We start from the raw sequence: 27372 nt of genomic DNA, 5'->3' as shown, positions 1-27372 counted from the left end.
GATTCCAAACTAATGCCAAATGATATCATGAGCCGTTTCTTGCTATATGCGGACTATGTTGCCGCATAGGGCCCCCGCAGCCACCAGGGGGCCCCCAAACTGCAAGTTCAGACTCATATTTTATTATATTTTTGAGAATTGAAAATACCTGTCTTTATTTGCATGTATTGGATGCATTCATTGTGCATATATTTGCAAAGCGTGTAAGTGTTTGTGGGGTAATCAGAAAAAGTTAAGAATCTCAAAAAAATAGGGGCCCCCAAATAGTTATCTCGCATAGGGCCCCCCAAACAGCTAGAAACGGCCCTGGTGGTGAAGGAAGCAGCTCTGGGTTTTGATTTCAGTGCATTTATATATTATTTGATGTGCTTTTGTATTTTTGTATGACTATAAATATTAAAACAATTGACTCAGACAATGCCAAATTGGATGAGGCCGAGATGCTCACGCATTTTTGTATTTCGTTTTATTGCTTCTTGTGTTTTTATATTAATATGTAGGATTTTAAGGCATCTTATATCTTATACAATATTTACATTTAAATAAAATTTAAAAATAAACTTTTGTTTTGTGAGTAGCTTTCAAGTCATGTGACCCACTGATTCCAAACTGATCCCAAACCTATATTTTCAATCGTTTCTATGGGTTTGTTTTGGTTTATGTTTTATCATATGAGAAAAGCCACAAAAACAATCCATGCAGACATATACTAATTAAACTTTTCAGCATATTTATCAGGTGTCTTCTAATGCCCTAATTAGTTTTCTAACTAATCAGTTATTCGCATTGTCACAGCGATGTGTTCTGGGATCGACACGTACGCCTAGGACGAGAACACCACCGTGCTTACTCGGCTAGCTTAGTCTATTCAAAATGGCGGACCTCATGTAGCGGTCGAGGACGCGTATCTGCTGTATTTTTCATCCCTTCCGTGACATAATTTCACTTCTTTCCGTGAAACATGTTCGCTACCGTAGCTCTGCGGGCCGTCCTGAAGCCCCGCGCCGGTGTTTTGCGGGAGTTTTGCTCCGCTGCGCTGGCGAAACCGTGGACGCGCTGCTCGGCTTATTTGACAGGAGCGAGAGTCCGCTGCGGTGAGTGCGGGGCGAAAACAAGGGGAAACAAGTGTTGAGAGAAATGTTTCGTAAACTCGGTCAAATTCGTGGAGCAAATGGACGATTAACGTATCTTTCAGAGCCGCTCGCTGTTTACTGGCTGTCTGGCAACACTTAGCAATGCTTAATATTAACAGTAGAGGGCGCTGTGAGCTGGGTCAAAGTCAACTGTGTATCACAGACGATATCTATGGAAACACTATTGCATGGAAAATGGCCAATGTATTACATTTGGGTACATGAATTGTGAGTGTTTTTGAGGTGGCTATCTTCCTATGGAAGTAAATATGTGCCATCTGAGTTTGAATTTGAATTTTTGAATTTTTTTGCATCGAAATTAGACTTTGAATTTTAAAAAAACATCAAATTTCAAGCACTGTTTTTTTTTTTGCCATTCATTTTTTTTTTCAACGTTGAAATAAATTCAATGTAAAAAAAATTGATGTCTCAAAAAATTCAGTTGCAAAAAAATTCCATGTCTCAAAAAATTCACTTGCAAAAAATTCAATGTCTCAAAAAATTCACTTGCAAAAACGTCAGTTAATATCCGGGTCACCAGAGAGAAGCAATCGATCCCTGTCTCAATTCATCCAAGTATAATTTGAGCATCTCGAAGCAGAGCCAAGTTGTCTCCTTTCTAAATATGGTCGTCCTAATTAAAGGCCAGTAACTTTTATCTGTTTAAAATATCATCTTTTTGCTACTGGTTTGTTATATCCTCATTTTTCTCTGCTGTTTGTGATGACAGGGTAGTCAGCATGATGACATTTTGCAGTCAGCCAGGCGCTTATTGCATTTACTCAGTTCGTCTGATACACAACAAGGAGCAGCCAGTGGTGGCGCCACAAATCAAGTTATGAGGTTTAGTATTAAACTGTAATTCATGTATGGCCAATGGAGCGTACGTTGATTGGTGTTGGATGAATTGAGACGGGGATCGATTGCTTCTCTCTGGTGACCTGGATATTAACTGACGTTTTTGCAAGTTAATTTTTTGTGAATATTTTTAGACTGAATTTTTAGCAACTGAATTTTTTGAGACATCGAATTTTTTGCAACTGAATTTTTTGAGACATCAAATTTGTTTACACTGAATTTATTTCTAAGTTGGAAAAAAATCAATGGCAAAAAAAAACAGTGCTTGAAATTTGATGGTTTTTAAAATTCAAAGTCTAATTTCGATGCAAAAAAATTCAGTGTTAGAAATTCGAATTCAAACTCAGATGGCACAGATTTACTTCCATATCTTCTTATCTATCAATACTTTCAATATATAAGTGCAAGCTTATTGTTTCTAAACAGTTTACAATTCAAATTCAAGCTTATTTGCAATAGGAACTTAATAGCATAGTCAGTGTGCACTTGATGCAATTAAATACGTCTCTCTCATAGCCAATGATATCTATCAAACATTATTAATATAAATAAACAGTTGAATGGAGGATAAAGCAGTAGGTAATGGATGGATGAAAAGTAGTTGGGCAACCTAAAAACCACATCAGCATACCGTAAAAAAAAATGAATCTGTTAGTAACATCCAGAAATTGATTTTATACGGAAAAACAGCTAGATATTATACAGTTGGAATAACACTTATTGCAGCTGGTTAATGAGGGTGGGGTTGGTGTCACTGTGTCTAGTCCATTGGTTCTCAAAGTGCGGCCCCGGGGGCCCAATGGCGGCCCGCAGAAACATTTCTGGCGGCCCCGCAATGAATTACAGTTGATAGTTTTAATCCAGTAGCTACTAAGCTTGTTAAATGTTTATTGGACATTACTGGATACAGACCAATAAGTGTAAACTGGGTATTTACCTGGTTTCTATATGGTGAATTTTTGTGTATTATTGTGTTATAAGCTGGTAATAAGCAGGTATCTACAGCCCCCAATTACTAGCTATTTACCCAGTAAATATATGGTAACAGAAATGTGTTACTTGGCATTAACCTGTAATTAGAAGGTAAGAAGAATGGCCAAAATACTGGGTAATTACCCAGTAAATTATAAAGAGTTATTATATTAACGCTTAAATTACTTCTACTAAACTGTAGAACTGCAATCTGGTCGTTAAAATTATTACAAATGGTATTTCTTTCTCGTTTTTTTTTCCTTTGGCGTCCCTCCGTCCAAAGTTGGGTTCCTAAATTGGCCCTCAGGTATCAAAACGTTGAGAACCCCTGGTCTAGTCAGTGTGACATGATAATTACTCACATTTCCCTGATGAGGACAGAAGATAAGATAATGATTACGAATCAGAAAAAGACATGACGTGCGATAAACTAGAGTTAGATCAAATGTAGGCCTTGCAGAAGTAAATGACTATATTTACAATGAATGATGAAGTATGCATTTGCATATTATGTTCCTGGTATAGTATTTGACAAACAAATTGTCTTTTGATTACAGGAAAACTACATTTGAGTAAAATAACAAGTACCTCTCTAGAAAGTGACAATAGAAAATGTCTTTGGACATTAAATTAATTTTTTAAACCTGACGACAGCCTTATGATATCAGCTGTTTTTTTGAGTCATAATCACTCACTTAGACTGACTAATTTGGGGGGATTATTTTTTTAACGTAATCATTTGTCTGCATTCAGCGTCTCCCTGTGGGGTCACCACTTAGATTTATTACTTTAAATGAAGCATCTGCAGTAAAAAAAAAAAATCTATACACCTTATAATATTAAGCTGTCCAACAGTGTTATTAGTGAGAATGCTGCAGTTGTTAGTCACAGCAGAAATGTTAGCTCTGCTATGAATTAGCTTGGGATTCTTTAAAAGTGATGAAACTATGTTCTTGAGTAAGAATGTTGACATTCAGATCAGGAGGCTGCACACAGCTTGTGAATTCCTTTCCGAGCATTTTCTGATTTTGAAATGTTTTGACGCGAAGTTACCCATCCCTATAGTTTGTTATAGGGTTGGGTATTGAGTAAATAATGTAAAACATAGTACAAAGCTAAGGTTTGCAAATGGATGAGCAAAGAAAGGGGATGAGAAGGAGGCAGTAGTGCGAAATAGGGCCGCAACGATTAGTCATATCGATTACGAAATTTGTATTATCTTCTGGTTTCTTTGCTCCGTGTAACAAAGAAATCATTAAATCTGAATAAAAAAAAAATATTAAAGAAAATAAAGACACATTAGAACACTTATAACTAGAGCTGAAACGATTAATCGATGAATCGATTATTAATCGATTACTAAATTAATCGGCAACTATTTTGATAATCGATAATCGGTTTGAAGCTTTTTTCATGATTAAAACAAGATTTCTGACTGTTTTAGCTTCTGAAATGTGAATATTTTCTTCGTTTCTTTGCTCCACATAACAAAGAAATCAATAAAACTGAATCATTTTGGTTTGTGGACAAAACAAGACATTCAAGAACATCGTCATTTCCAGATTTGACAAACACTGATCAACGTTTTAGGACATTTTATGGACCCAACGATTCATCGATTAATCGAGAAAATAATCAACAGATTAATCGATTACGAAAATAATCGTTAGTTGCAGCTCTACTTATAACCCATTTTTTTTATCGAAAACGTAATTATTATCGTTAGTTGCAAAATCACAGATGTTGTAACACTGTCTGCTGTCAAACTTGTATTCCCCAAGTATATATCTGTTTTCATTTTTTTTTTACATAACATCACCAGGGTTTCAAGGTTTAGAGCAGGGGTGTCAAACTCAAATACAAAGTGGGACAAAATTTAAAACTGAACAAAGCCGTGGGCCAAGGTTGAACAAATTAACCTTTTAATAGGGACCCAAACAAGTTTTGCATTGAATATTGAACAAGCAAGGCTTATATAACTTTATAGTGACATGCAAAATCGAGTTTCAAATAATAATAATAATAATTAAAAAATATCAATGGCATATCAAATAAAATTTAAATAAAAATTGAATGCACCTTAAATACAGGATAAGCGGTAGATAATGGATGGATAAAAATTGAATGCCTCTTTTCTATTTGCAGCCTTCTGAGGTAAATATCAAAATAAACTTTTTCCACAGGCTAATAATAAATTTGAAAATAAAATAACAATAATGAATGAATCAAACATTCAAGCCTTGAAGTAGCAAGAGAAAGTGCATGAATAAAACGTTAATTATTGCTCAGTTTGCTACACTGATTTGCTTTAACACTGAATATGGAACAAGCAACGCTTATATAACTTAATAGTGCAAAATCAACTTTCAAAAAACAAACGAAAAAACATCAATGGCATATTAAATAAAATTTAAATAAAAAATTGAATGCCTCTTTTCTATTTGCAGCCTTCTGAGGTAAATATCAACATTAACTTTTTCCACAAGCTAATAAATTTGAAAATAAAATAACAATGAACACAAAACAACAGCAGAGCATTATGGGATTTGTAGTATTAGCGGTGAATGCGGTGCCGCTGTATAATACCGGCCGGCCGGCCAGCTCTAATGTTAATTTGATATTGCCTCAAGGGCCAAATGAAATTACACGGCGGGCCAAATTTGGCCCACGGGCCAGAGTTTGACACCCATGGTTTAGAGGATGATTATAGGCTATGATAGTATATTGCTAGTCAGCCAAGGGAAGTCAAGTGATCTTGTAACTGCTGGAATTACTCGCTTGAATAAACGGTACCACATAATAATCAGAGATGCTACTTATTTTATAAGTAGCATCTCTGATTATTGTCGTCTTCCTTGCCATGACTTCATAAAAGACTTGACATAAAAGAGTTGTCAAGTTGCTTAGAAGCAATAGGCTCTGACTGTTTGGCTCTTCTTGGTGCACTGTGCAATAGCACAATTTTCTTTCTTCTTATTGTAATATGATTTTAATGCTATTGCCCCTGATATGAACTTCACAACCTGGAGGTGCTGCTGTATGTGTGTGTGTGTGGTTTTCATTATCGCTGTTTTTATGTATTCACGACGTGAACTCTTGCCGCGCCACAAATTTCCACCCTTGGGGACAAAGAAGTTGATGGCAACATATAGAGTGCACATACTTTCCATACAGTCACAATATGAAGCGTCTGCTAGTGCACACAGTTGCAGACATACGCTGCAGATTTGTGATGACGTTTAGATCGGCAAGTACGAATCATTTTTTAATCGATCTGTGTCCACATTAAATATGTGTTTTCCTCCCTCTGTGTCTTCAGTTGCAGGAAGCTTTGCCTTTCCGCCACCAGTGAGACATTATGCCCGGGCTGTAAAGAAAAAGAAGACTGGTATGTTCTGGGACGACATTGTCACCTCACCATGTTTTTGCCTTTAAACAAAATAAATAAAAATAAAGATGATTTATTCATTATTCGCTACGTTGTGTGTTGCAGAACAGAGTCAGCTCAGCGATCTTCCTCCCACAATGCTGAAGATGGAATATTCAGCCGTACCTCTCGCCCAAACGTACGTCTATACTCCACCTTGCATCGAATGAGTAGAAATAAACATGTTTTATGATTAATATTCATGTATTTATTGGCCCACTTCTGTTAATAGGACTGACGATCTTGTGAAAAGACTCCTTTCACTGGAGCTGGCTTCTCACGTAAGTTTTATCTCTCCGCAGATTTGACTCACCCGTGTTTTTCTTCCAGTTATTTTGTTGATTAAAGATTGATTTTCTTGGAAAAATGTTCAGTGACAAATCACTTCCAGAAAGTACTTGCAAACAGGAAGTGGAATATACGTTTTGTTTTGTGTTCTCGTCCTCAGCATGACAAGCTGCAGCTGAAGAGGGAACAGCTGATTGCAAAAGTGCAGAGGGACGAGCACGACCGCAGCTCAGTGGAAGTTAGGGGTGAGTTGCTTTGATTTTGACGTTGCACTTTGGTGTTTTTCATCTGAATACGATAGAGATAGTGTGTTTTATTGAAACCCACTAATTAATGTCATTTCCCCTCCAGTGGCTATTTTGACAGCAAGAATTCGGAACTACCACGAGCATCTGCAGAAACACCACAAGGTAAATGAAGGAACATGATTTTACTGTCCCCCCCGCCGCCCCTTTGCAGACAAATACACATTTTAGATGATGTAATATGTTTCAGGACGGTGTACTCACACCACTAGAACTTTTCACATACGAACATGTCCCCACATTTCCTTCCTGTCTTCCTTTTAGTGTGAAACATGCGTGAACTACAGGATATCCTGTGTTTACTCCCCCCTCGCGAACTGAAACGATGTTTTAACACCCGTTATGGTTGGAAATTTCCACATTACAACAAGCTTCTTCTATTAAATCTGACATGGGCGTAAAGTAGAGGTGGGGCGTAACGGACTGTTTTTTCTGTCGAGTTGTCATTTAAAGGGACAATGTGTAGTATTTATGGGTTTATATGACCCAAAATGACCCACTTTTTTATACATATTATGTGCTCCTGCATTGTCTAGTCGCTGTATAATCGTTTTTGGTAACGCTTTCTTTTACAGTCCCCTAATTACCAGGTATTTACCTAACACAAACGTGTTACTAGGTAGTTACCAATGGTAATAAGAAAGTAAATACAATGAAACTATGGCCAGCATACTGGACATTGACCTGGTAACTCAATCTTGATTTACCATACATATAACGGGGAAATAATTACCTGCTTATTACCAGTGGTAATTTTCCAATAACACAATTTAATTTACCAGGTAATTACCCTGTATTTTGGCCATGGTTTCATTTTTTTTCTTACCTCCTTATTACAGGCTAATACCTAGTAAAACATTTTTGTTATCATATATTTACTGGGTGAATAGCTAGTTATTAGGGGACTGTAGCTACCTGCTTATTACCAGCTTATAACCTAATAACACACTATAATTTACTATATAGTTACCAGGTAAATACCCCACATTTTGGCCATAGTTTAATTGTACTTACCTCGTTATTACCCACAGTATTTACCCAATAACACACTCTAATTTACTGTAGTTACCAGGTAAATGCCCAGTATGTTGGCCATAGTTTCATTGTATTTACTTTCTTATTACCATTGGTAATTACCGAGTAAGACTTTTAGGTTACCATGAATTTACCAGGTAAATACCTGGTAATTAGGGGACTGTAAAAGAAAGTGTTACCTAGTTTTTGTTTCATTTTCGTAGTGTTTCAAAAAGTCATGTAAAATAACGCGGTCGCGGACCGCGGTTGCATAGCCGCTGTTAGCAGCGAGTCGCCGTGTTTCTACGGGAGCCTGTAAGGACAAACCCGAGAGGAACAAATCAAGCGTCGCTTCGCTTGTAGCGGAAGTCCCGCCTCCTCTGACGGAGCTGATACGATATACAAAAGACACACTTGTACATCTGAATAAATACTAGAACCTCATCAGCTGACATTTGACCGGCTGAGGATACCGTAGCGCTCAGGGAAGGGAGGGGGTGAGCAGAGGAGCAGTTTGTTGTTGTAAATTTCAGCCTCTCCTCTAGATGTCACTATAAACTACTTACTTCACCTTTTCTTCACTCAATGTCCTCATGTCCTTCAGTTTTAGACCGTTTCAGTCGCATTTCAAGGTCAACCACATTCGTTTAACGTGTTCTCTCCGTTCATTCCAGGACAAAGCTAATAAGAGGCGGATGCTAATGGCCATCGACAAAAGGAAAAAGCTTTTGAAGAATCTCCGGCTGGTCAACTATGATTCCTTTGAGAGAGTGTGCGAGCAGCTGGGCATCACTTACACTTTCCCCCCAGAGTATTACAGACGGGTGACTCGTCGCTGGCTGGCCAAGAAGGCTTTGTGTATTAAGGTAGAAGGAAAACAAGCACATTATTGTTTACATGAATATTTTCCTGTGTATTATAATGTGGGTTTTTTTTTCTTTTTCTTTTGGCCGTCAGCCAAAGGATTCCACATTAAAAAGCGAGTATACTAATCAGGGTATCCGCGGGGTCTTAAAAAGTCTTAAATCCAATAATTTGAATTTAAGGCCCTTAAAATGTCTACAATTCTCCATAAATCTCATAAAAGGTCTTAAATGCAATTTTGAAAGGTCTTAAAAATCCATTAACGTGACTTTTATGTAAAACGTGCAGAAAACTTCAGTCTCGCTTTGAAATGTTTCGAATTTTGAGGATGCCGATAACAGAACTACCACACGGAACTAAAGTAGTTGGTTCCGTGTTGTTAGTTCCGGTGAGAATTTATCGAGCACCTCTAGCTAGTGCACACGCGCCGTGGTGTGTTACAGCTTAGCGTAGCAGTGGAGAAAACTTAGCGTAAGTGCAAGTTCAACGATTTGCAGCTCCAATTTTCCTTTGTGTCTTTTGTACTTTTTTACGCAGCGTGGACGTGAAATGGGTCTTAAATTGTATTCATTATGGTCTTTAAAAAAGTCTTAAATTTGACTTGTTGAAACCTGCAGAGACCCTGACTAATATACTCCTCTGTACTTAACTAAATACAAGGACTCTTTAGGATGAAGTTGTGTGTCCGGTGTTCCTGCACATATCTCAATAGAATATGCGTTGGTTGATTCAGGGAACTAAAATGTTTGTGTGTGTTCACTGTTAAGCGGGAACAAAACAGACACTTCAATTGTGAAGAAAAATCATTTTTATTATTTTTTTTTTTGACATGAAATTCACAGCTTTGGGGGGGGGGGGGAAATATTGCGATACTGCCATTTCCGAAAAAAGGAAGAAATGTCACTAGCATAAAGCAAGAGCCTCCCCTGAAACCTAGCCTAAATGAAAAAGCAGGACGTTCTGTGACCCGGCCTTGTCGGTGCTTAAGCCCAATTTATACTCCTGCGTAAAGTGCTCTGCGTAGGCTACGCAGAGTCCTCTGCGTCGTCTCCGGCTGCACGGAATATTTTTTAAGTGTCCGTCACTCCGTCAAGGGACAACGGAGACGGCAAGAGCTGCGATTGGTCCTCAGGACAGGCCGAGATAACGCTGCTCTGTGCCGGCTCACAGTGAGCACCGAGCGTCCACAGAGGGCGGAGCTGATCACCGCTGACTTAGTCGCTGCCGAACTATAAATACGTCATATCTTAACACACACGGCACATGTTTAGACTCTAAATGGCCAATTTCTCGCCTCAAATTATCTTAAAACTGCGTTCCGGGACACAGAAAAGTGAGAAACGGCCACTGTTTCAACAACAACAACAGTCTTTCTCTCTCGGACGCCATTGCTCACTGTAGCCAAAAGCACAACAACCTTGCGCGGCGACCCCTACTGATCGGGCGGGAAATTGCAGCGCCTATCCGTCACCACGACGCAGAAGTATAAAGGCTCGAGTGGTCTACGTGGTGACGCAGACGGATAACGCGTTACGCAGTCGGAGAAGTATAATGTGGCCTTTATTCGCCCACTCACCCTCGTGGCTCGCAGCAGGGACACGAGGAAAAATGGTTGCGAATTAACACGTCCAAGTCTGCAATATCTTAAAAAACGACCCTTTTCTGACAGGAAAGCTCACTCTCCTGCACCAAAGTCCATAGAGAAAACCAGTCATTTTATGCCGCAGCACGTAGGAGTTGTTGATCCAATTCTTTCTCCACCAGCCACTTAAAATGTTTTATTTTCTGACTTTGGTGTTTGAAATCCTTCATTTTGGATTTAAATAAAGGACACAAACTTGCCAACTTAAGGAGGTATAGGGTTCTTTTATTATGGCTAAAATCTGTTTTGTCTTACGTCACGCTGGTTTCCGGTACTGGTCTTATCACAAAGTAGTGTCTTTACAATTTCGGTCGAGTTCAGTGTATGTTTATGGCGTTTGTGGCACGTCAAAGTCGCAGCTCCTCCCCTGCCCTGACACTGGTGTCTTTTCACAGGTTTACCAAGAAGTGCAGAAGAAGAAAGCGGAGCAGAGACTTTTGATGATGAAGAGGAGAAGCTTTGCCTCCAAAGCCACAGAAGCAGCAGAGACGCAGCCGGCGTAATCGTTCATACGGCAATACTACATAAAGTCTACATAAATACTCATCTTCACCAATATTTTACTTTTACACCTTAAGTTAAGGTAACATGGATAACCTGCCTGTACCGCATCTTAAAATATCATTAGTTTGCGCTGCTGGAAACGTTAAAAAAATCAAATAAAGTGACCTGGAAAATATATTTAAATTTGTAATTACTTTGTGTGGTGAGGTACTTGGAAAAAATGTGCGTCACTTGTACAAGATATGTTCACCGATAACGGTAAGTGCAGCCAAAGCTGGTTAAACATCCTGTTGCGTCATCATTTATCAGATAAAATATTTCTCCTAAGCTTAATTTGATAATCAGTTAGACGTCATTTGTTATCACACCAATGCAACTCTGCTGTTTATTAATTTGTTTTTAATTTGAATAATATGATGGATCAATTGCAACTGTCCATGCGCACCCATTGCACACATACATACTGTATAAAAGGCTCATTCTGGGTTAATTAAAAACAGTTCATACAATGAAATGATTGTATGCGTAAAAAGTGAAAAAGTATCATAATTTTATCTTTCATTTCCCCCCCCAAACTTTTACACACTGCACCTTTTTAAGATCCACCCATGCGTGACAAACCTCAACATTCTGATTCCTTCAGTGTGCAACAAAAACAACCACAGTTTTGTGCCGTGCCGTGCCGTGCAAATGCTGCATGCATTTTTTTACAAACGCAGATTGATTCGAAATGCGAGTGAAAGGGGAAACATGGAGTGATTCTGCTGTGAAAGTTTGGCCTGAGACTTTCTCACGAGTTCACGGCTCGCCTGAACTCTGCCGATGCGTGACGCGGGACAGACCAATGGAAGCCCAGGAGAAGGAGACTCCCTTCCCTCGCTTATTTAGGGTTAGATGTTAAACCGTGATGGCTTACGAACGTCCACAGGTCTTTTGTCATCTTTCGAAAACGCGGCAGTTTGACAGCCAAACCCCCAGCGTTTCACAGCACGAGATCGTCACAGTTTCCTGTGTGGTGTGGTGTGGTGTGTGGGGTGTCAGTTCGATCAGGAGGGAGTACACACTGTCACCGACTCTTCTGGTAAGCGACACCTCTTTTTTCCTTCTCGTGGCGAATGCGTCTCAGTTTTTCCACTTTTAAAAAACCTTATACTTATTCTGAATTGTGTGCCTCGATTGTTTAAATCTTTTAAAAGGTTTTGGATTCAAATTGACTCGATTAACTGCTTCATATGTATGTTTCTTTCTGCATGAGAGCACACACGGAATCATAGTATTGGTATTTATGATTCATGATGGTAACACATGATTGTCACAAGGATGAATTCCAAAACAATGTAATTTATAGCATTTTTTTTGTATAACATTTTGGATATTGGGTATTAGATGATGAACTGATACTGATTGTGTTCTGAATTTAGCTCAAATCTTGATCAAAAAGCCCACAAACATTTGAGTTTTCATTCAATTAAGTCATTATTATTATCCAGGAAATGAATGAAAGTAACAGTAACAAACAATGTATTAGTTGAACTGGCCTGGCTCGGTTAAAAAAATACAGATTTTACTGAGTTCCCGATCTGCAGCACACGCAAACAAAGAATAATCATCCAAACGGACAATAGACGGATAAAGGTAATAAAACAAAACCACAAACTATACAGTTACAATGAAGATAGCAGGATAGCATCTCATCTCTCACATTAATAGGTGTTATGAAGTAAACCTGTGAAATGTTTGCTGACTTTGCGTAGTCTGAATGCCGTCACTTGTACCTTTCGCATCATTTCCTTCTCTAGAAATGAATAGTATCTATGTATCACGTTTAAAAAGCAAGCGTGACGCATTAAACGTCAGTTTTCATGGCCCTGGATTCCAGCACTGACAACTGACAACAGCAGCTTGACTGAATGTGTTTTTCCACCAGGCGACTTAATCAAAGACGAGCAAAAAAAGTATGTCAAACCCAGTTGTCTCCCAACCGAGTGCAGGCGGCTATGGGACGAACGTCCAAACGGGAAAGTGGAGCACAGGCCTGTGTGACTTCTGCAGTGATTTGCCCGTCTGTGAGTGCAATTAATTTCTGTCCGTGCACCCAAAGAATCACTAATCGTTTTTTATTTCAATTACCTTCACGGTGCCATATATATATATATATATATATATATCTGTCTGTGCAGGTGCTCTCGGCTTTCTCTGCCCAATGGCACTGGGTTGCTACACGGCGGATAAATATGGAGAAAACTGCTGTCTGGGTTGTCTGCCAGGAGGATTAACGGCCATGAGGACTCACATGAGACTGACCTACGGTATTCAGGTATGACGCTCGTACGGGGCCGTTTCTAGCTGTTTGGGGGCCCCTATGCCACATACTATTTGGGGGCCCATATTTATTTTTTTTCAAACCGATTACCCCACAAACACTTACATGCTTTGCAAATATACGCATAATGAACGCATCTAATACATGAAAATAAAGACAGGTACTTTTAATTCTCAAAAATATAATACAATATATGAGTCTGAACTTGCAGTTTGGGAGCCCCCTGGTGGCTGTGGGGCCCTATGCAGCTGCATAGTCCGCATAATATGCAAGAAACGGCTCTGCACTCGTGCAAAACATGGTATACATAGGCAAACTTCTTGTGGTCAGGACAAACTGGCACTTTTGAAAGACAGAAAATGCAAACGGTACAGGGCCGTTTCTAGCTGTTTGGGGGCCCCTATGCCACATACTATTTGGGGGCCCATATTTTTATTTTTTTTTTTCAAACTCGAGGTAACTTTTTCCCGATTACCCCCACAAACACTTACATGCTTTGCAAATATATGCATTTTGAACGCATCCAATACATGAAAATAAAGACAGGTACTTTTAATTCTTGAAAAATATAATAAAATATGAGTCTGAACTTGCAGTTTGGGAGCCCCCTGGTGGCTGTGGGGCCCTATGCAGCTGCATAGTCCGCATAATAGCAAGAAACTGCTCTGCACTCGTGCAAAACATGGTATACGTAGGCAAACTTCTTGTGGTCAGGACAAACTGGCACTTTTGAAAGACAGAAAATGCAAACGGTACAGGGCCGTTTCTAGCTGTTTGGGGCCCCTATGCCACATACTATTTGGGGGCCCATATTTTTTATTTTTTTGCAAACTCGAGGTAACTTTTTCCGATTACCCCACAAACACTTACATGCTTTGCAAATATACGCATAATGAACGTATCCAATACATGAAAATAAAGACAGGTACTTTTAATTCTCAAAAATATATAATAAAATATGAGTCTGAACTTGCAGTTTGGGAGCCACCTGGTGGCTGTGGGGCCCTATGCAGCTGCATAGTCCGCATAATAGCAAGAAACTGCTCTGCACTCGTGCAAAACATGGTATACGTAGGCAAACTTCTTGTGGTCAGGACAAACTGGCACTTTTGAAAGACAGAAAATGCAAACGGTACAGGGCCGTTTCTAGCTGTTTGGGGGCCCCTATGCCACATACTATTTGGGGGCCCGTATTTTTTATTTTTTCAAACGCGAGGTAACTTTTTCCCGATTACCCCACAAACACTTACATGCTTTGCAAATATATGCATTTTGAATGCATCCAATACATGAAAATAAAGACAGGTACTTTTAATTCTCCAAAAATATAATAAAATATGAGTCTGAACTTGCAGTTTGGGAGCCCCCTGGTGGCTGTGGGGCCCTATGCAGCTGCATAGTCCGCATAATATGCAAGAAACGGCTCTGCACTCGTGCAAAACATGGTATACGTAGGCAAACTTCTTGTGGTCAGGACAAACTGGCACTTTTGAAAGACAGAAAATGCAAAAAATGAGGAAATGATGGGTTTTTCCTGCCGTTTAGAAACCTGAATTGCAGCATGTGTTGTAACAGACAGTTGTTCTATGTTGTGATTTCTCTCACTCTCTCTCTCTCTCCTTTGTGCAATCTTGTCACCGTAGGGAACTGTATGCAACGACGCCTTGATGTCCTGCTTCTGTGGACTTTGTGACTTGTGCATGATGGCTCGAGAAATCCGTATCAGGAACGGAGAAGTTTAACCAAACCCCAGACGTTTAAAAAGATTCTGTTCTGCTCCTTTCAGTATTTTTCTCTGTGACGTTGTGTCTCGCTTATTTTAATGCAGACAACAATTAAAATATGCCAATCAATGTATTAAATGTAATATGTTTCTTTCCTGTGTGTGGCCGTGCAACCTCGTGACCAGACTGTGTTCCTACCATGCAAGCGTTCTGTGTAAATAAATCCCATTGTTCAATCGTGCACAGCTTGAGTGATTAGATTTGAGCATGATGTCAATAAAGATTGTTCAATTGAATGTTTCGTTACATTTGCTTTTTGCGAGACTCGAGATTATGACTTGATTGTGATTATAATCACAACTAGCACCGCAAGCGGTGGTAACGGGTTCGAGCTTGACGCTACGTCGCGATCCGCGCCCACCTCGTCGCTTGCGCCCTGATCTCGTCTCTCGTTCATTCGCTGCTTGTTGTCGTAGTTCTAATTGGTGCCGTTCGTGCGGATGTTGGGCTGTGGAGTAAAGTAATATATTATTTCCTGTTAAGTGCGTTACACTTTCTGTCGGGAGGACATTGTTTGCGTGTCCAGGATAGGTTCCTGGTCTCACGTGTCAAGTTCCGTGCAGATTGATCAATGTACGGTAAAGTTACAGGGCACTTCCTGTTTAAAATGGCTGACTTCCTGTTGGGTCAAAGGTGTGTCCATTAACATGTTCAGGGAAGTTTTATTGACTCACATATCATGTTTCGTGGCAATCGGGCAATGTATGGCAAAGTTACATTCTACTTCCTGTTGCGGCAGATCCACTTCCTGTCAGGAAGTCGTCTGTTGCTGACATGGTCGGAGTGGTTTTGTGGTCCCACATATCAGGTATGAGGAGGATACAACAATCCTTGTTATAGCAGCATAAAAAAGTTTGATATGTAATGTTATATCCAGCAACCAGGGGGCGCTGTTTTTTAAATTGAAGATTTTCATACGGACTTTTTCAGGGCCATACTGTCATCGATCCAAGGAGGTTTGGTTCAAATCGGAACATGTTCCACAAAGTTATCATCATAAATGTACTTTTTTTGGGTAATAATACTCTCACCACTAGAGGCGCTGTTTCTGAACGTGACCGTTTTTTCATATTCGTCTTTAAGACCTATCGATCATGAACCACGGCAAGTTTGGTTCATATCTGACCTTCCAATGCAAAGTTATAAGAGATTTGGTCAACATCAGAATGATCGCCAACTTTAGCGCCCCCTATCTCGTACGCCGTGCGACATTTTAGAAAGCTTTCACCAACTTTTGATCCTCTACCTGTCCACATTGACCTCGCCAAGTTTGAAGGTGATAGCACAAAAGCTCTAGGACAAGATAGATTTTATAGCAAATAAAATTCTTTCTGTTTCCACCAGGGGGCGCTGTTTTCGAAATTGAATATTTTCATGTAGACTTGTTCAGGGTCGGACTGTCATCGATCCAAGGAAGTTTGGTTCAAATCAGAACATGTTCCACAAAGTTATCATCATAAATGTACTTTTTTTGGGTAATAATACTCTCACCACTAGAGGCGCTGTTTCCGAACGTGACCGTTTTTTCATATTCGTCTTTAAGACCTATCGATCATGAACCACGGCAAGTTTGGTTCATATCTGACCTTCCAATGCAAAGTTATAAGAGATTTGGTCAACATCAGAATGATCGCCAACTTTAGCGCCCCCTATCTCGTACGCCGTGCGACATTTTAGAAAGCTTTCACCAACTTTTGATCCTCTACCTGTCCACATTGACCTCGCCAAGTTTGAAGGTGATAGCACAAAAGCTCTAGGACAAGATAGATTTTATAGCAAATAAAATTCTTTCTGTTGCCACCAGGGGGCGCTGTTTTCGAAATTAAATATTTTCATATAGACATTGTCAGGGCTGGAGGAACATCAATCCAAGGAAGTTTGGTTCAGTTTGGACCAGGACTCGCAAAGTTATAAGAGTTTGTTTTTTTGTCGCAATAATCCGACTTTGCACCTCGCACCTCGCTACACCGTTAAAGAATGCGCTATCATATTCAACACGCATCATCTACCATGTGTTTTCAATGTTTCAGTGTCATTTTGAGTCAGATACGTCAATCTCTGTAAAAGTTATTACCGAAATCGTAAATAAACTTTTTTTTTGTATATTCTCTTCCACCACCAGGAGGCGATGGTTTCAAACGTGATCATTTTTGCATAGGTGTCTTCAGCAACTACCCATCATCAATCATGGCAAGTTTGGCTCCGACTTGATCTTCCATCGCAAAGTTATAAGCGTTTCGTTGCGTGTTGGGAAAATTTGGAATTTTCGCCAACTTTGGCGCCACCTATCTCGTGCGCCATGCAATATTTCAAAAAACTTTTCAGATTAGATCGTACCTCAACTGGTCCACATCAACCTCGCCAAGTTTGAGGGTGATTGCTCAAAAACTGTAGATTTTGGTATCTACGGCAAGTTATGCTGTAAATTCGCCAAAAACGCCTCCGTTTTCGCCTTCAATCCAAGATGGCGGCCTTCCTGTAGGTTTCACAGAAAACTTGTGATTGACTTTTGCCCATGGCACAACCTAATGAACGTGTGTACCAAGTTTCGTTCATGTACGTTATTCCCGACAGGAGTTGACCTAGTAGCACATTTTTGCGTCAGTCTGAAGCCCCGCCCACTTCCATTTTTTGACGCACATTCACCGAACCACTTTGGTTCGGCGATTTAAGTTAGGTCTGATGTTGTCCCAAAAATTTGCGTGGTTTGGGATCCGTTTAGGCCTTCAAAAAGGCACATTCCTCGTGTGAAGAATAATAATAATAATAATAACTAGCACCGCAAGCGGTGGTAACGGGTTCGAGCTTGACGCTTCGTCGCGACCCGCGCCCACCTCGTCGCTTGCGCCCTGATCTTGTCTCTCGTTCATTCGCTGCTTGCTGTCGTAGTTCTAATTGGCGCCGTCCGTGCGGATGTTGGGCTGTGGAGTAAAGTCATATATTATTTCCTGTTAAGTGCGTTACACTTTCTGTCGGGAGGACATTGTTTGCGTGTTCAGGATAGGTCCCTGGCCTCACATACCAAGTTCCATGCAGAGCGGTCAATGTACAGTAAAGTTAGAGGGCACTTCCTGTTAAAATGGCTGACTTCCTGTTGGGTCAGAGCGTGTCTATTAACATGTTCAGGGAAGTTCCCTTGACACACATATAATGTTTTGTGGAGATAGGGCAACGTACGGCAAAGTTAAATTCTACTTCCTGTTTTGGTGTTCCACTTCCTGTTTGGAGTTTAGCTTTTGCAGACATGTCCAGGATAGGTTCCTGGTCTCACGTGTCAAGTTCCGTGCAGATTGATCAATGTACGGTAAAGTTACAGGGGACTTCCTGTTTAAAATGGCTGACTTCCTGTTTGGTCAAAGGCGTGTCCATTAACATGTTCAGGGAAGTTCTATTGACTCACATATCATGTTTCGTGGCGATCGGGCAATGGATGGCAAAGTTACATTCTACTTCCTGTTGCGGCGGATCCACTTCCTGTCAGGAAGTCATCTGTTGCTGACATGGTCGGAGCGGTTTTGTGGTCCCACATATCAGGTATGAGGATGATACAACAATCCCTGTTATAGCAGCATAAAAAAGTGTGATATGTAATGTTATATCCAGCAACCAGGGGGCGCTGTTTTTTAAATTGAAGATTTTCATACAGACTTTTTCAGGGTCAGACTGTCATCAATCCAAGGAAGTTTGGTTCAGATTGGAACAGGATTTACAAAGTTATACCAGTTTCTTTTGTGTTGCACAGTAGATGGCATAGTCTGCTGCCACCAGGGGGCGTCGTTAAGACATTGAATATTGTCATATAGACTACTCCAAGGCATCAATCCAGGGAAGGACATTGGATCCTCCATCGCAAAGTTATAAGTGTTTCGTTGTCTGTCTTTTCAAATCAGAATGTTTGCCAACTTTAGCGCCCCCTATCTCGTACGCCGTGCGACATTTTAGAAAGCTTTCAATAACATTTGATCCTCAACTCGTCCACATTAACCTCGCCAAGTTTGAAGGTGATAGCATAAAAGCTCTAGGACAAGATAGATTTTATAGCAAATAAAATTCTTTCTGTTTCCACCAGGGGGCGCTGTTTTCGAAATTAAATATTTTCATGTAGACTTGTTCAGGGTCGGACTGTCATCGATCCAAGGAAGTTTGGTTCAAATCGGAACAGGATTCACAAAGTTATCATCATAAATGTACTTTTTTTGGGTAATATTCCTCTCACCACTAGAGGCGCTGTTTTCGAACGTGACCGTTTTTTCATATTCATCTTTAAGAACTATCGATCATGAACCACGGCAAGTTTGGTTCATATCTGACCTTCCAATGCAAAGCTATAAGAGATTTGGTCAACATCAGAATGATCGCCAACTTTAGCGCCCCCTAGCTCGTATGCCGTGCGACATTTTAGAAAGCTTTCACTAACTTTTGATCCTCAACTCGTCCACATTAACCTCGCCAAGTTTGAAGGTGATAGCACAAAAGCTCTAGGACAAGATAGATTTAATAGCAAATAAAATTCTTTCTGTTGCCACCAGGGGGCGCTGTTTTCGATATTGAATATTTTCATGTAGACGTCGTCAGGGCTGGAGGAACATCAATCCAAGGAAGTTTGGTTCAGTTTGGACCAGGTTTCGCAAAGTTATAAGAGTTTGTTTTTTTGTCGCAAAAATCCGACTTTGCACCGCCCACGCTGCTACACCGTTAAAGAATGCGCTGTCATATTCAACACGCATCATCTACCATGTGTTTTCAATGTTTCAGTGTCATTTTGAGTGACACTTTTACAATCGCTGTAAAAGTTATTACCGAAATCGTAAATAAACTTTTTTTTTGTATATTCTCTTCCACCACCAGGAGGCGATGGTTTCAAACGTGATCATTTTTGCATAGGTGTCTTCAGCAACTACCCATCATCAATCATGGCAAGTTTGGCTCCGACTTGACCTTCCATCGCAAAGTTATAAGCGTTTCGTTGCGTGTTGGGAAAATTTGGAATTTTCGCCAACTTTGGCGCCACCTATCTCGTGCGCCATGCAAGATTTCAAAAAACTTTTCAGATTAGATCGTACCTCAACTGGTCCACATCGACCTCGCCAAGTTTGAAGGTGATTGCTCAAAAACTGTAGATTTTGGTATCTACGGCAAGTTATGCTGTAAATTCGCCAAAAACGCCTCCGTTTTCGCCTTCAATCCAAGATGGCGGCCTTCCTGTAGGTTTCACAGAAAACTTGTGATTGACTTTTGCCCATGGCACAACCTAATGAACGTGTGTACCAAGTTTCGTTCATGTACGTTATTCCCGACAGGAATTGACCTAGTAGCACTTTTTTGCGTCAGTCTGAAGCCCCGCCCACTTCCATTTTTTGACGCACATTCACCGAACCACTTTGGTTCGGCGATTTAAGTTAGGTCTGATGTTGTCCCAAAAATTCACAAGGTTTGAGATCCGTTTAGGCCTTCAAAAAGGCACTTTCTTCGTGTGAAGAATAATAATAATAACTAGCACCGCAAGCGGTGGTAACGGGTTCGAGCTTGACGCTACGTCGCGACCCGCGCCCACCTCGTCGCTTGCGCCCTGATCTCGTCTCTCGTTCATTCGCTGCTTGCTGTCGTAGTTCTAATTGGCGCCGTCCGTGCGGATGTTGGGCTGTGGAGTAAAGTCATATATTATTTCCTGTTAAGTGCGTTACACTTTCTGTCGGGAGGTCATTGTTTGCGTGTTCAGGATAGGTCCCTGGCCTCACATACCAAGTTCCGTGCAGAGCGGTCAATGTACAGTAAAGTTAGAGGGCACTTCCTGTTAAAATGGCTGACTTCCTGTTGGGTCAGAAATGTCTATTAACATGTTCAGGGAAGTTCCCTTGACACACATATAATGTTTCGTGGAGATAGGGCAACGTACGGCAAAGTTAAATTCTACTTCCTGTTTTGGCGTTCCACTTCCTGTTTGGAGTTTAGCTTTTGCAGACATGTCCAGGATAGGTTCCTGGTCTCACGTGTCAAGTTCCGTGCAGATTGATCAATGTACGGTAAAGTTACAGGGGACTTCCTGTTTAAAATGGCTGACTTCCTGTTTGGTCAAAGGCGTGTCCATTAACATGTTCAGGGAAGTTCTATTGACTCACATATCATGTTTCGTGGCGATCGGGCAATGTATGGCAAAGTTACATTCTACTTCCTGTTGCGGCGGATCCACTTCCTGTCAGGAAGTCGTCTGTTGCTGACATGGTCGGAGCGGTTTTGTGGTCCCACATATCACGTATGAGGATGATACAACAATCCCTGTTATAGCAGCATGAAGAAGTGTGAAATGTAATGTTATATGCAGCAACCAGGGGGCGCTGTTTTATAAATTGAAGATTTCCATATAGACTGCTTCATGGTCAGACTGTCATCAATCCAAGGAAGTTTGGTTCAGATTGGAACAGGATTTACAAAGTTATACCAGTTTCTTTAGTGTTGCACAGTAGATGGCATAGTCTGCTGCCACCAGGGGGCGTCGTTAAGACATTGAATATTGTCTTATAGACTACTTCAAGGCATCAATCCAGGGAAGGACATTGGATCCTCCATCGCAAAGTTATAAGCGTTTTGTTGTCTGTCTTTACAAATCAGAATGTTTGCCAAATTTAGCGCCCCCTATCTCGTACGCCGTGCGACATTTTAGAAAGCTTTCAATAACATTTGATCCTCAACTCGTCCACATTGACCTCGCCAAGTTTGAAGGTGATAGCACAAAAGCTCTAGGACAAGATAGATTTTATAGCAAATAAAATTCTTTCTGTTGCCACCAGGGGGCGCTGTTTTCGAAATTAAATATTTTCATGTAGACTTGTTCAGGGTCGGACTGTCATCGATCCAAGGAAGTTTGGTTCAAATCGGAACAGGATTCACAAAGTTATCATCATAAATGTACTTTTTTTGGGTAATAATCCTCTCACCACTAGAGGCGCTGTTTCCAAACGTGACCGTTTTTTCATATTCGTCTTTAAGAACTATCGATCATGAACCACGGTAAGTTTGGTTCATATCTGACCTTCCATCGCAAAGATATAAGAGATTTGGTCAACATCATAATGATCGCCAACTTTAGCGCCCCCTATCTCGTACGCCGTGCGACATTTTAAAACAGTTTCAATAACATTTGATCCAAAACTCGTCCACATTGACCTCGCCAAGTTTGAAGGTGATAGCACAAAAGCTCTAGGACTAGATAGATTTTATAGCAAAGAAAATTCTTTCTGTTGCCACCAGGGGGCGCTGTTTTCGAAATTAAATATTTTCATATAGACATTGTCAGGGCTGGAGGAACATCAATCCAAGGAAGTTTGTTTCAGTTTGGACCAGGACTCGCAAAGTTATAAGAGTTTGTTTTTTTGTCGCAAAAATCCGACTTTGCACCTCGCACCTCGCTACACCGTTAAAGAATGTGCTATCATATTCAACACGCATCATCTACCATGTGTTTTCAATGTTTCAGTGTCATTTTGAGTCGGATACGACAATCTCTGTAAAAGTTATTACCGAAATCGTAAATTAACTTTTTTTTTGTATATTCTCTTCCACCACCAGGAGGCGATGGTTTCAAATGTGATCATTTTTGCATAGGTGTCTTCAGCAACTACCCACCATCAATCATGGCAAGTTTGGCTCCGACTTGACCTTCCATCGTAAAGTTATGAGCGTTTCGTTGCGTGTTGGGAAAATTTGGAATTTTCGCCAACTTTGGCGCCACCTATCTCGTGCGCCATGCAAGATTTCAAAAAACTTTTCAGATTAGATCATACCTCAACTGGTCCACATGGACCTCGCCAAGTTTGAAGGTGATTGGTCAAAAACTGTAGATTTTGGTATCTACGGCAAGTTATGCTGTAAATTCGCCAAAAACGCCTCCGTTTTCGCCTTCAATCCAAGATGGCGGCCTTCCTGTAGGTTTCACAGAAAACTTGTGATTGACTTTTTCCCATGGCACAACCTAATGAACGTGTGTACCAAGTTTCGTTCATGTACGTTATTCCCGACAGGAATTGACCTAGTAGCACTTTTTTGCGTCAGTCTGAAGCCCCGCCCACTTCCATTTTTTGACGCACATTCACCGAACCACTTTGGTTCGGCGATTTAAGTTAGGTCTGATGTTGTCCCAAAAATTCACGAGGTTTGAGATCCGTTTAGGCCTTCAAAAAGGCACTTTCTTCGTGTGAAGAATAATAATAACTAGCACCGCAAGCGGTGGTAACGGGTTCGAGCTTGACGCTACGTCGCGACCCGCGCCCACCTCGTCGCTTGCGCCCTGATCTCGTCTCTCGTTCATTCGCTGCTTGCTGTCGTAGTTCTAATTGTCGCCGTCCGTGCGGATGTTGGGCTGTGGAGTAAAGTCATATATTATTTCCTGTTAAGTGCGTTACACTTTCTGTCGGGAGGACATTGTTTGCGTGTTCAGGATAGGTCCCTGGCCTCACATACCAAGTTCCATGCAGAGCGGTCAATGTACAGTAAAGTTAGAGGGAACTTCCTGTTAAAATGGCTGACTTCCTGTTGGGTCAGAGCGTGTCTATTAACATGTTCAGGGAAGTTCCCTTGACACACATATAATGTTTCGTGGAGATAGGGCAACGTACGGCAAAGTTAAATTCTACTTCCTGTTTTGGCGTTCCACTTCCTCTTTGGAGTTTAGCTTTTGCAGACATGTCCAGGATAGGTTCCTGGTCTCACGTGTCAAGTTCCGTGCAGATTGATCAATGTACGGTAAAGTTACAGGGGACTTCCTGTTTAAAATGGCTGACTTCCTGTTTGGTCAAAGGCGTGTCCATTAACATGTTCAGGGAAGTTCTATTGACTCACATATCATGTTTCGTGGCGATCGGGCAATGTATGGCAAAGTTACATTCTACTTCCTGTTGCGGCGGATCCACTTCCTGTCAGGAAGTCATCTGTTGCTGACATGGTCGGAGCGGTTTTGTGGTCCCACATATCACGTATGAGGATGATACAACAATCCCTGTTTTAGCAGCATAAAAAAGTGTGATATGTAATGTTATATCCAGCAACCAGGGGGCGCTGTTTTTTAAATTGAAGATTTTCATACAGACTTTTTCAGGGTCAGACTGTCATCAATCCAAGGAAGTTTGGTTCAGATTGGAACAGGATTTACAAAGTTATACCAGTTTCTTTTGTGTTGCACAGTAGATGGCATAGTCTGCTGCCACCAGGGGGCGTCGTTAAGACATTGAATATTGTCATATAGACTACTCCAAGGCATCAATCCAGGGAAGGACATTGGATCCTCCATCGCAAAGTTATAAGTGTTTCGTTGTCTGTCTTTACAAATCAGAATGTTTGCCAACTTTAGCGCCCCCTATCTCGTACGCCGTGCGACATTTTAGAAAGCTTTCAATAACATTTGATCCTCAACTCGTCCACATTGACTTTGCCAAGTTTGAAGGTGATAGCACAAAAGCTCTAGGACAAGATAGATTTTATAGCAAATAAAATTATTTCTGTTTCCACCAGGGGGCGCTGTTTTCGAAATTAAATATTTTCATCTAGACTTGTTCAGGGTCGGACTGTCATCGATCCAAGGAAGTTTGGTTCAAATCGGAACAGGATTCACAAAGTTATCATCATAAATGTACTTTTTTTGGGTAATAATCCTCTCACCACTAGAGGCGCTGTTTCCGAACGTGACCGTTTTTTTATATTCATCTTTAAGAACTATCGATCATGAACCACGGCAAGTTTGGTTCATATCTGACCTTCCAATGCAAAGTTATAAGAGATTTGGTCAACATCAGAATGATCGCCAACTTTAGCGCCCCCTATCTTGTACGCCGTGCGACATTTTAGAAAGCTTTCACTAACTTTTGATCCTCAACTCGTCCACATTAACCTCGCCAAGTTTGAAGGTGATAGCACAAAAGCTCTAGGACAAGATAGATTTAATAGCAAAGAAAATTCTTTCTGTTGCCACCAGGGGGCGCTGTTTTCGAAATTGAATATTTTCATGTAGACGTTGTCAGGGCTGGAGGAACATCAATCCAAGGAAGTTTGGTTCAGTTTGGACCAGGACTCGCAAAGTTATAAGAGTTTGTTTTTTTGTCGCAAAAATCCGACTTTGCACCGCCCACGCTGCTACACCGTTAAAGAATGCGCTATCATATTCAACACGCATCATCTACCATGTGTTTTCAATGTTTCAGTGTCATTTTGAGTGTCACTTTTACAATCGCTGTAAAAGTTATTAACGAAATCGTAAATAAACTTTTTTTTTGTATATTCTCTTCCACCACCAGGAGGCGATGGTTTCAAACGTGATCATTTTTGCATAGGTGTCTTCAGCAACTACCCATCATCAATCATGGCAAGTTTGGCTCCGACTTGACCTTCCATCGCAAAGTTATAAGCGTTTCGTTGCGTGTTGGGAAAATTTGGAATTTTCGCCAACTTTGGCGCCACCAAATACGTCCGCTATGCGATATTTCAAAAAACTTTTCAGATTAGATCGTACCTCAACTGGTCCACATCGACCTCGCCAAGTTTGAAGGTGATTGCTCAAAAACTGTAGATTTTGGTATCTACGGCAAGTTATGCTGTAAATTCGCCAAAAACGCCTCCGTTTTCGCCTTCAATCCAAAATGGCGGCCTTCCTGTAGGTTTCACAGAAAACTTGTGATTGACTTTTGCCCATGGCACAACCTAATGAACGTGTGTGCCAAGTTTCGTTCATGTACGTTATTCCCGACAGGAGTTGACCTAGTAGCACTTTTTTGCGTCAGTCTTTAGCCCCGCCCACTTCCATTTTTTGACGCACATTCACCGAACCACTGTGGTTCGGCGATTTAAGTTAGGTCTGATGTTGTCCCAAAAATTCGCGAGGTTTGAGATCCGTTTAGGCCTTCAAAAAGGCACTTTCTTCGTGGGAAAAATAATAATAATTAGAGGGCACTTCCTGTTAAAATGGCTGACTTCCTGTTGGGTCAGAGCGTGTCTATTAACATGTTCAGGGAAGTTCCCTTGACACACATATAATGTTTCGTGGAGATAGGGCAACGTACGGCAAAGTTAAATTCTACTTCCTGTTTTGGCGTTCCACTTCCTGTTTGGAGTTTAGCTTTTGCAGACATGTCCAGGATAGGTTCCTGGTCTCACGTGTCAAGTTCCGTGCAGATTGATCAATGTACGGTAAAGTTACAGGGGACTTCCTGTTTAAAATGGCTGACTTCCTGTTTGGTCAAAGGCGTGTCCATTAACATGTTCAGGGAAGTTCTATTGACTCACATATCATGTTTCGTGGCGATCGGGCAATGTATGGCAAAGTTACATTCTACTTCCTGTTGCGGCGGATCCACTTCCTGTCAGGAAGTCATCTGTTGCTGACATGGTCGGAGCGGTTTTGTGGTCCCACATATCACGTATGAGGATGATACAACAATCCCTGTTATAGCAGCATAAAAAAGTGTGATATGTAATGTTATATCCAGCAACCAGGGGGCGCTGTTTTTTAAATTGAAGATTTTCATATAGACTTTTTCAGGGTCAGACTGTCATCAATCCAAGGAAGTTTGGTTCAGATTGGAACAGGATTTACAAAGTTATACCAGTTTCTTTTGTGTTGCACAGTAGATGGCATAGTCTGCTGCCACCAGGGGGCGTTGTTAAGACATTGAATATTGTCATATAGACTACTCCAAGGCATCAATCCAGGGAAGGACATTGGATCCTCCATCGCAAAGTTATAAGTGTTTCGTTGTCTGTTTTTACAAATCAGAATGTTTGCCAACTTTAGCGCCCCCTATCTCGTACGCCGTGCGACATTTTAGAAAGCTTTCAATAACATTTGATCCTCAACTCGTCCACATTGACCTCGCCAAGTTTGAAGGTGATAGCACAAAAGCTCTAGGACAAGATAGATTTTATAGCAAATAAAATTATTTCTGTTTCCACCAGGGGGCGCTGTTTTCGAAATTAAATATTTTCATCTAGACTTGTTCAGGGTCGGACTGTCATCGATCCAAGGAAGTTTGGTTCAAATCGGAACAGGATTCACAAAGTTATCATCATAAATGTACTTTTTTTGGGTAATAATCACTTTTTTTGGGTAATAATCCTCTCACCACTAGAGGCGCTGTTTCCGAACGTGACCGTTTTTTTATATTCATCTTTAAGAACTATCGATCATGAACCACGGCAAGTTTGGTTCATATCTGACCTTCCAATGCAAAGTTATAAGAGATTTGGTCAACATCAGAATGATCGCCAACTTTAGCG

The 27372-nt window shown here is 40.8% G+C and overlaps 2 protein-coding genes across 2 annotated transcripts; both read left to right on the top strand.

The window, feature by feature from the left end:
* The first annotated feature begins 883 nt into the window (after nucleotides 1-883).
* On the top strand, nucleotides 884-11184 carry mrps15 (mitochondrial ribosomal protein S15). The gene is made up of 8 exons (XM_083910803.1): nucleotides 884-1094; nucleotides 6283-6351; nucleotides 6457-6529; nucleotides 6623-6671; nucleotides 6839-6923; nucleotides 7030-7088; nucleotides 8672-8863; nucleotides 10899-11184. Exons 1-8 carry the CDS (start codon nucleotides 962-964, stop codon nucleotides 11004-11006), a joined length of 768 nt encoding a protein of 255 aa, XP_083766929.1. The 5' UTR covers nucleotides 884-961; the 3' UTR covers nucleotides 11007-11184.
* Nucleotides 11185-12062: 878 nt separating this feature from the next.
* On the top strand, nucleotides 12063-15114 carry LOC310924242 (cornifelin-like). The gene is made up of 4 exons (XM_083885905.1): nucleotides 12063-12088; nucleotides 12935-13073; nucleotides 13188-13324; nucleotides 14974-15114. The coding sequence occupies exons 2-4, from the start codon at nucleotides 12965-12967 to the stop codon at nucleotides 15070-15072; spliced, it is 345 nt and encodes a 114-aa protein (XP_083742031.1). The 5' UTR covers nucleotides 12063-12088; nucleotides 12935-12964; the 3' UTR covers nucleotides 15073-15114.
* Nucleotides 15115-27372: the final 12258 nt, after the last annotated feature.

The sequence above is a fragment of the Microchirus variegatus genome (assembly GCF_963457635.1).
Source record: "Microchirus variegatus genome assembly, chromosome: 2".
Taxonomy (NCBI): Eukaryota; Metazoa; Chordata; class Actinopteri; order Pleuronectiformes; family Soleidae; genus Microchirus; species Microchirus variegatus.
This window is presented reverse-complemented; position numbering and strand designations above follow the sequence as displayed.

Coding starts and splice junctions, on each gene's coding strand:
- LOC310924242 (XM_083885905.1), top strand. CDS start 12,965: ATGTCAAACCCAGTTGTCTCCCAACCGAGTGCAGGCGGCTATGGGACG. Junction 13,074..13,187: donor CTGCAGTGATTTGCCCGTCT/GTGAGTGCAATT, acceptor CTGTCTGTGCAG/GTGCTCTCGGCTTTCTCTGC. Junction 13,325..14,973: donor GACTGACCTACGGTATTCAG/GTATGACGCTCG, acceptor TTGTCACCGTAG/GGAACTGTATGCAACGACGC.
- mrps15 (XM_083910803.1), top strand. CDS start 962: ATGTTCGCTACCGTAGCTCTGCGGGCCGTCCTGAAGCCCCGCGCCGGT. Junction 6,530..6,622: donor GCCGTACCTCTCGCCCAAAC/GTACGTCTATAC, acceptor TTCTGTTAATAG/GACTGACGATCTTGTGAAAA. Junction 7,089..8,671: donor ATCTGCAGAAACACCACAAG/GTAAATGAAGGA, acceptor CGTTCATTCCAG/GACAAAGCTAATAAGAGGCG.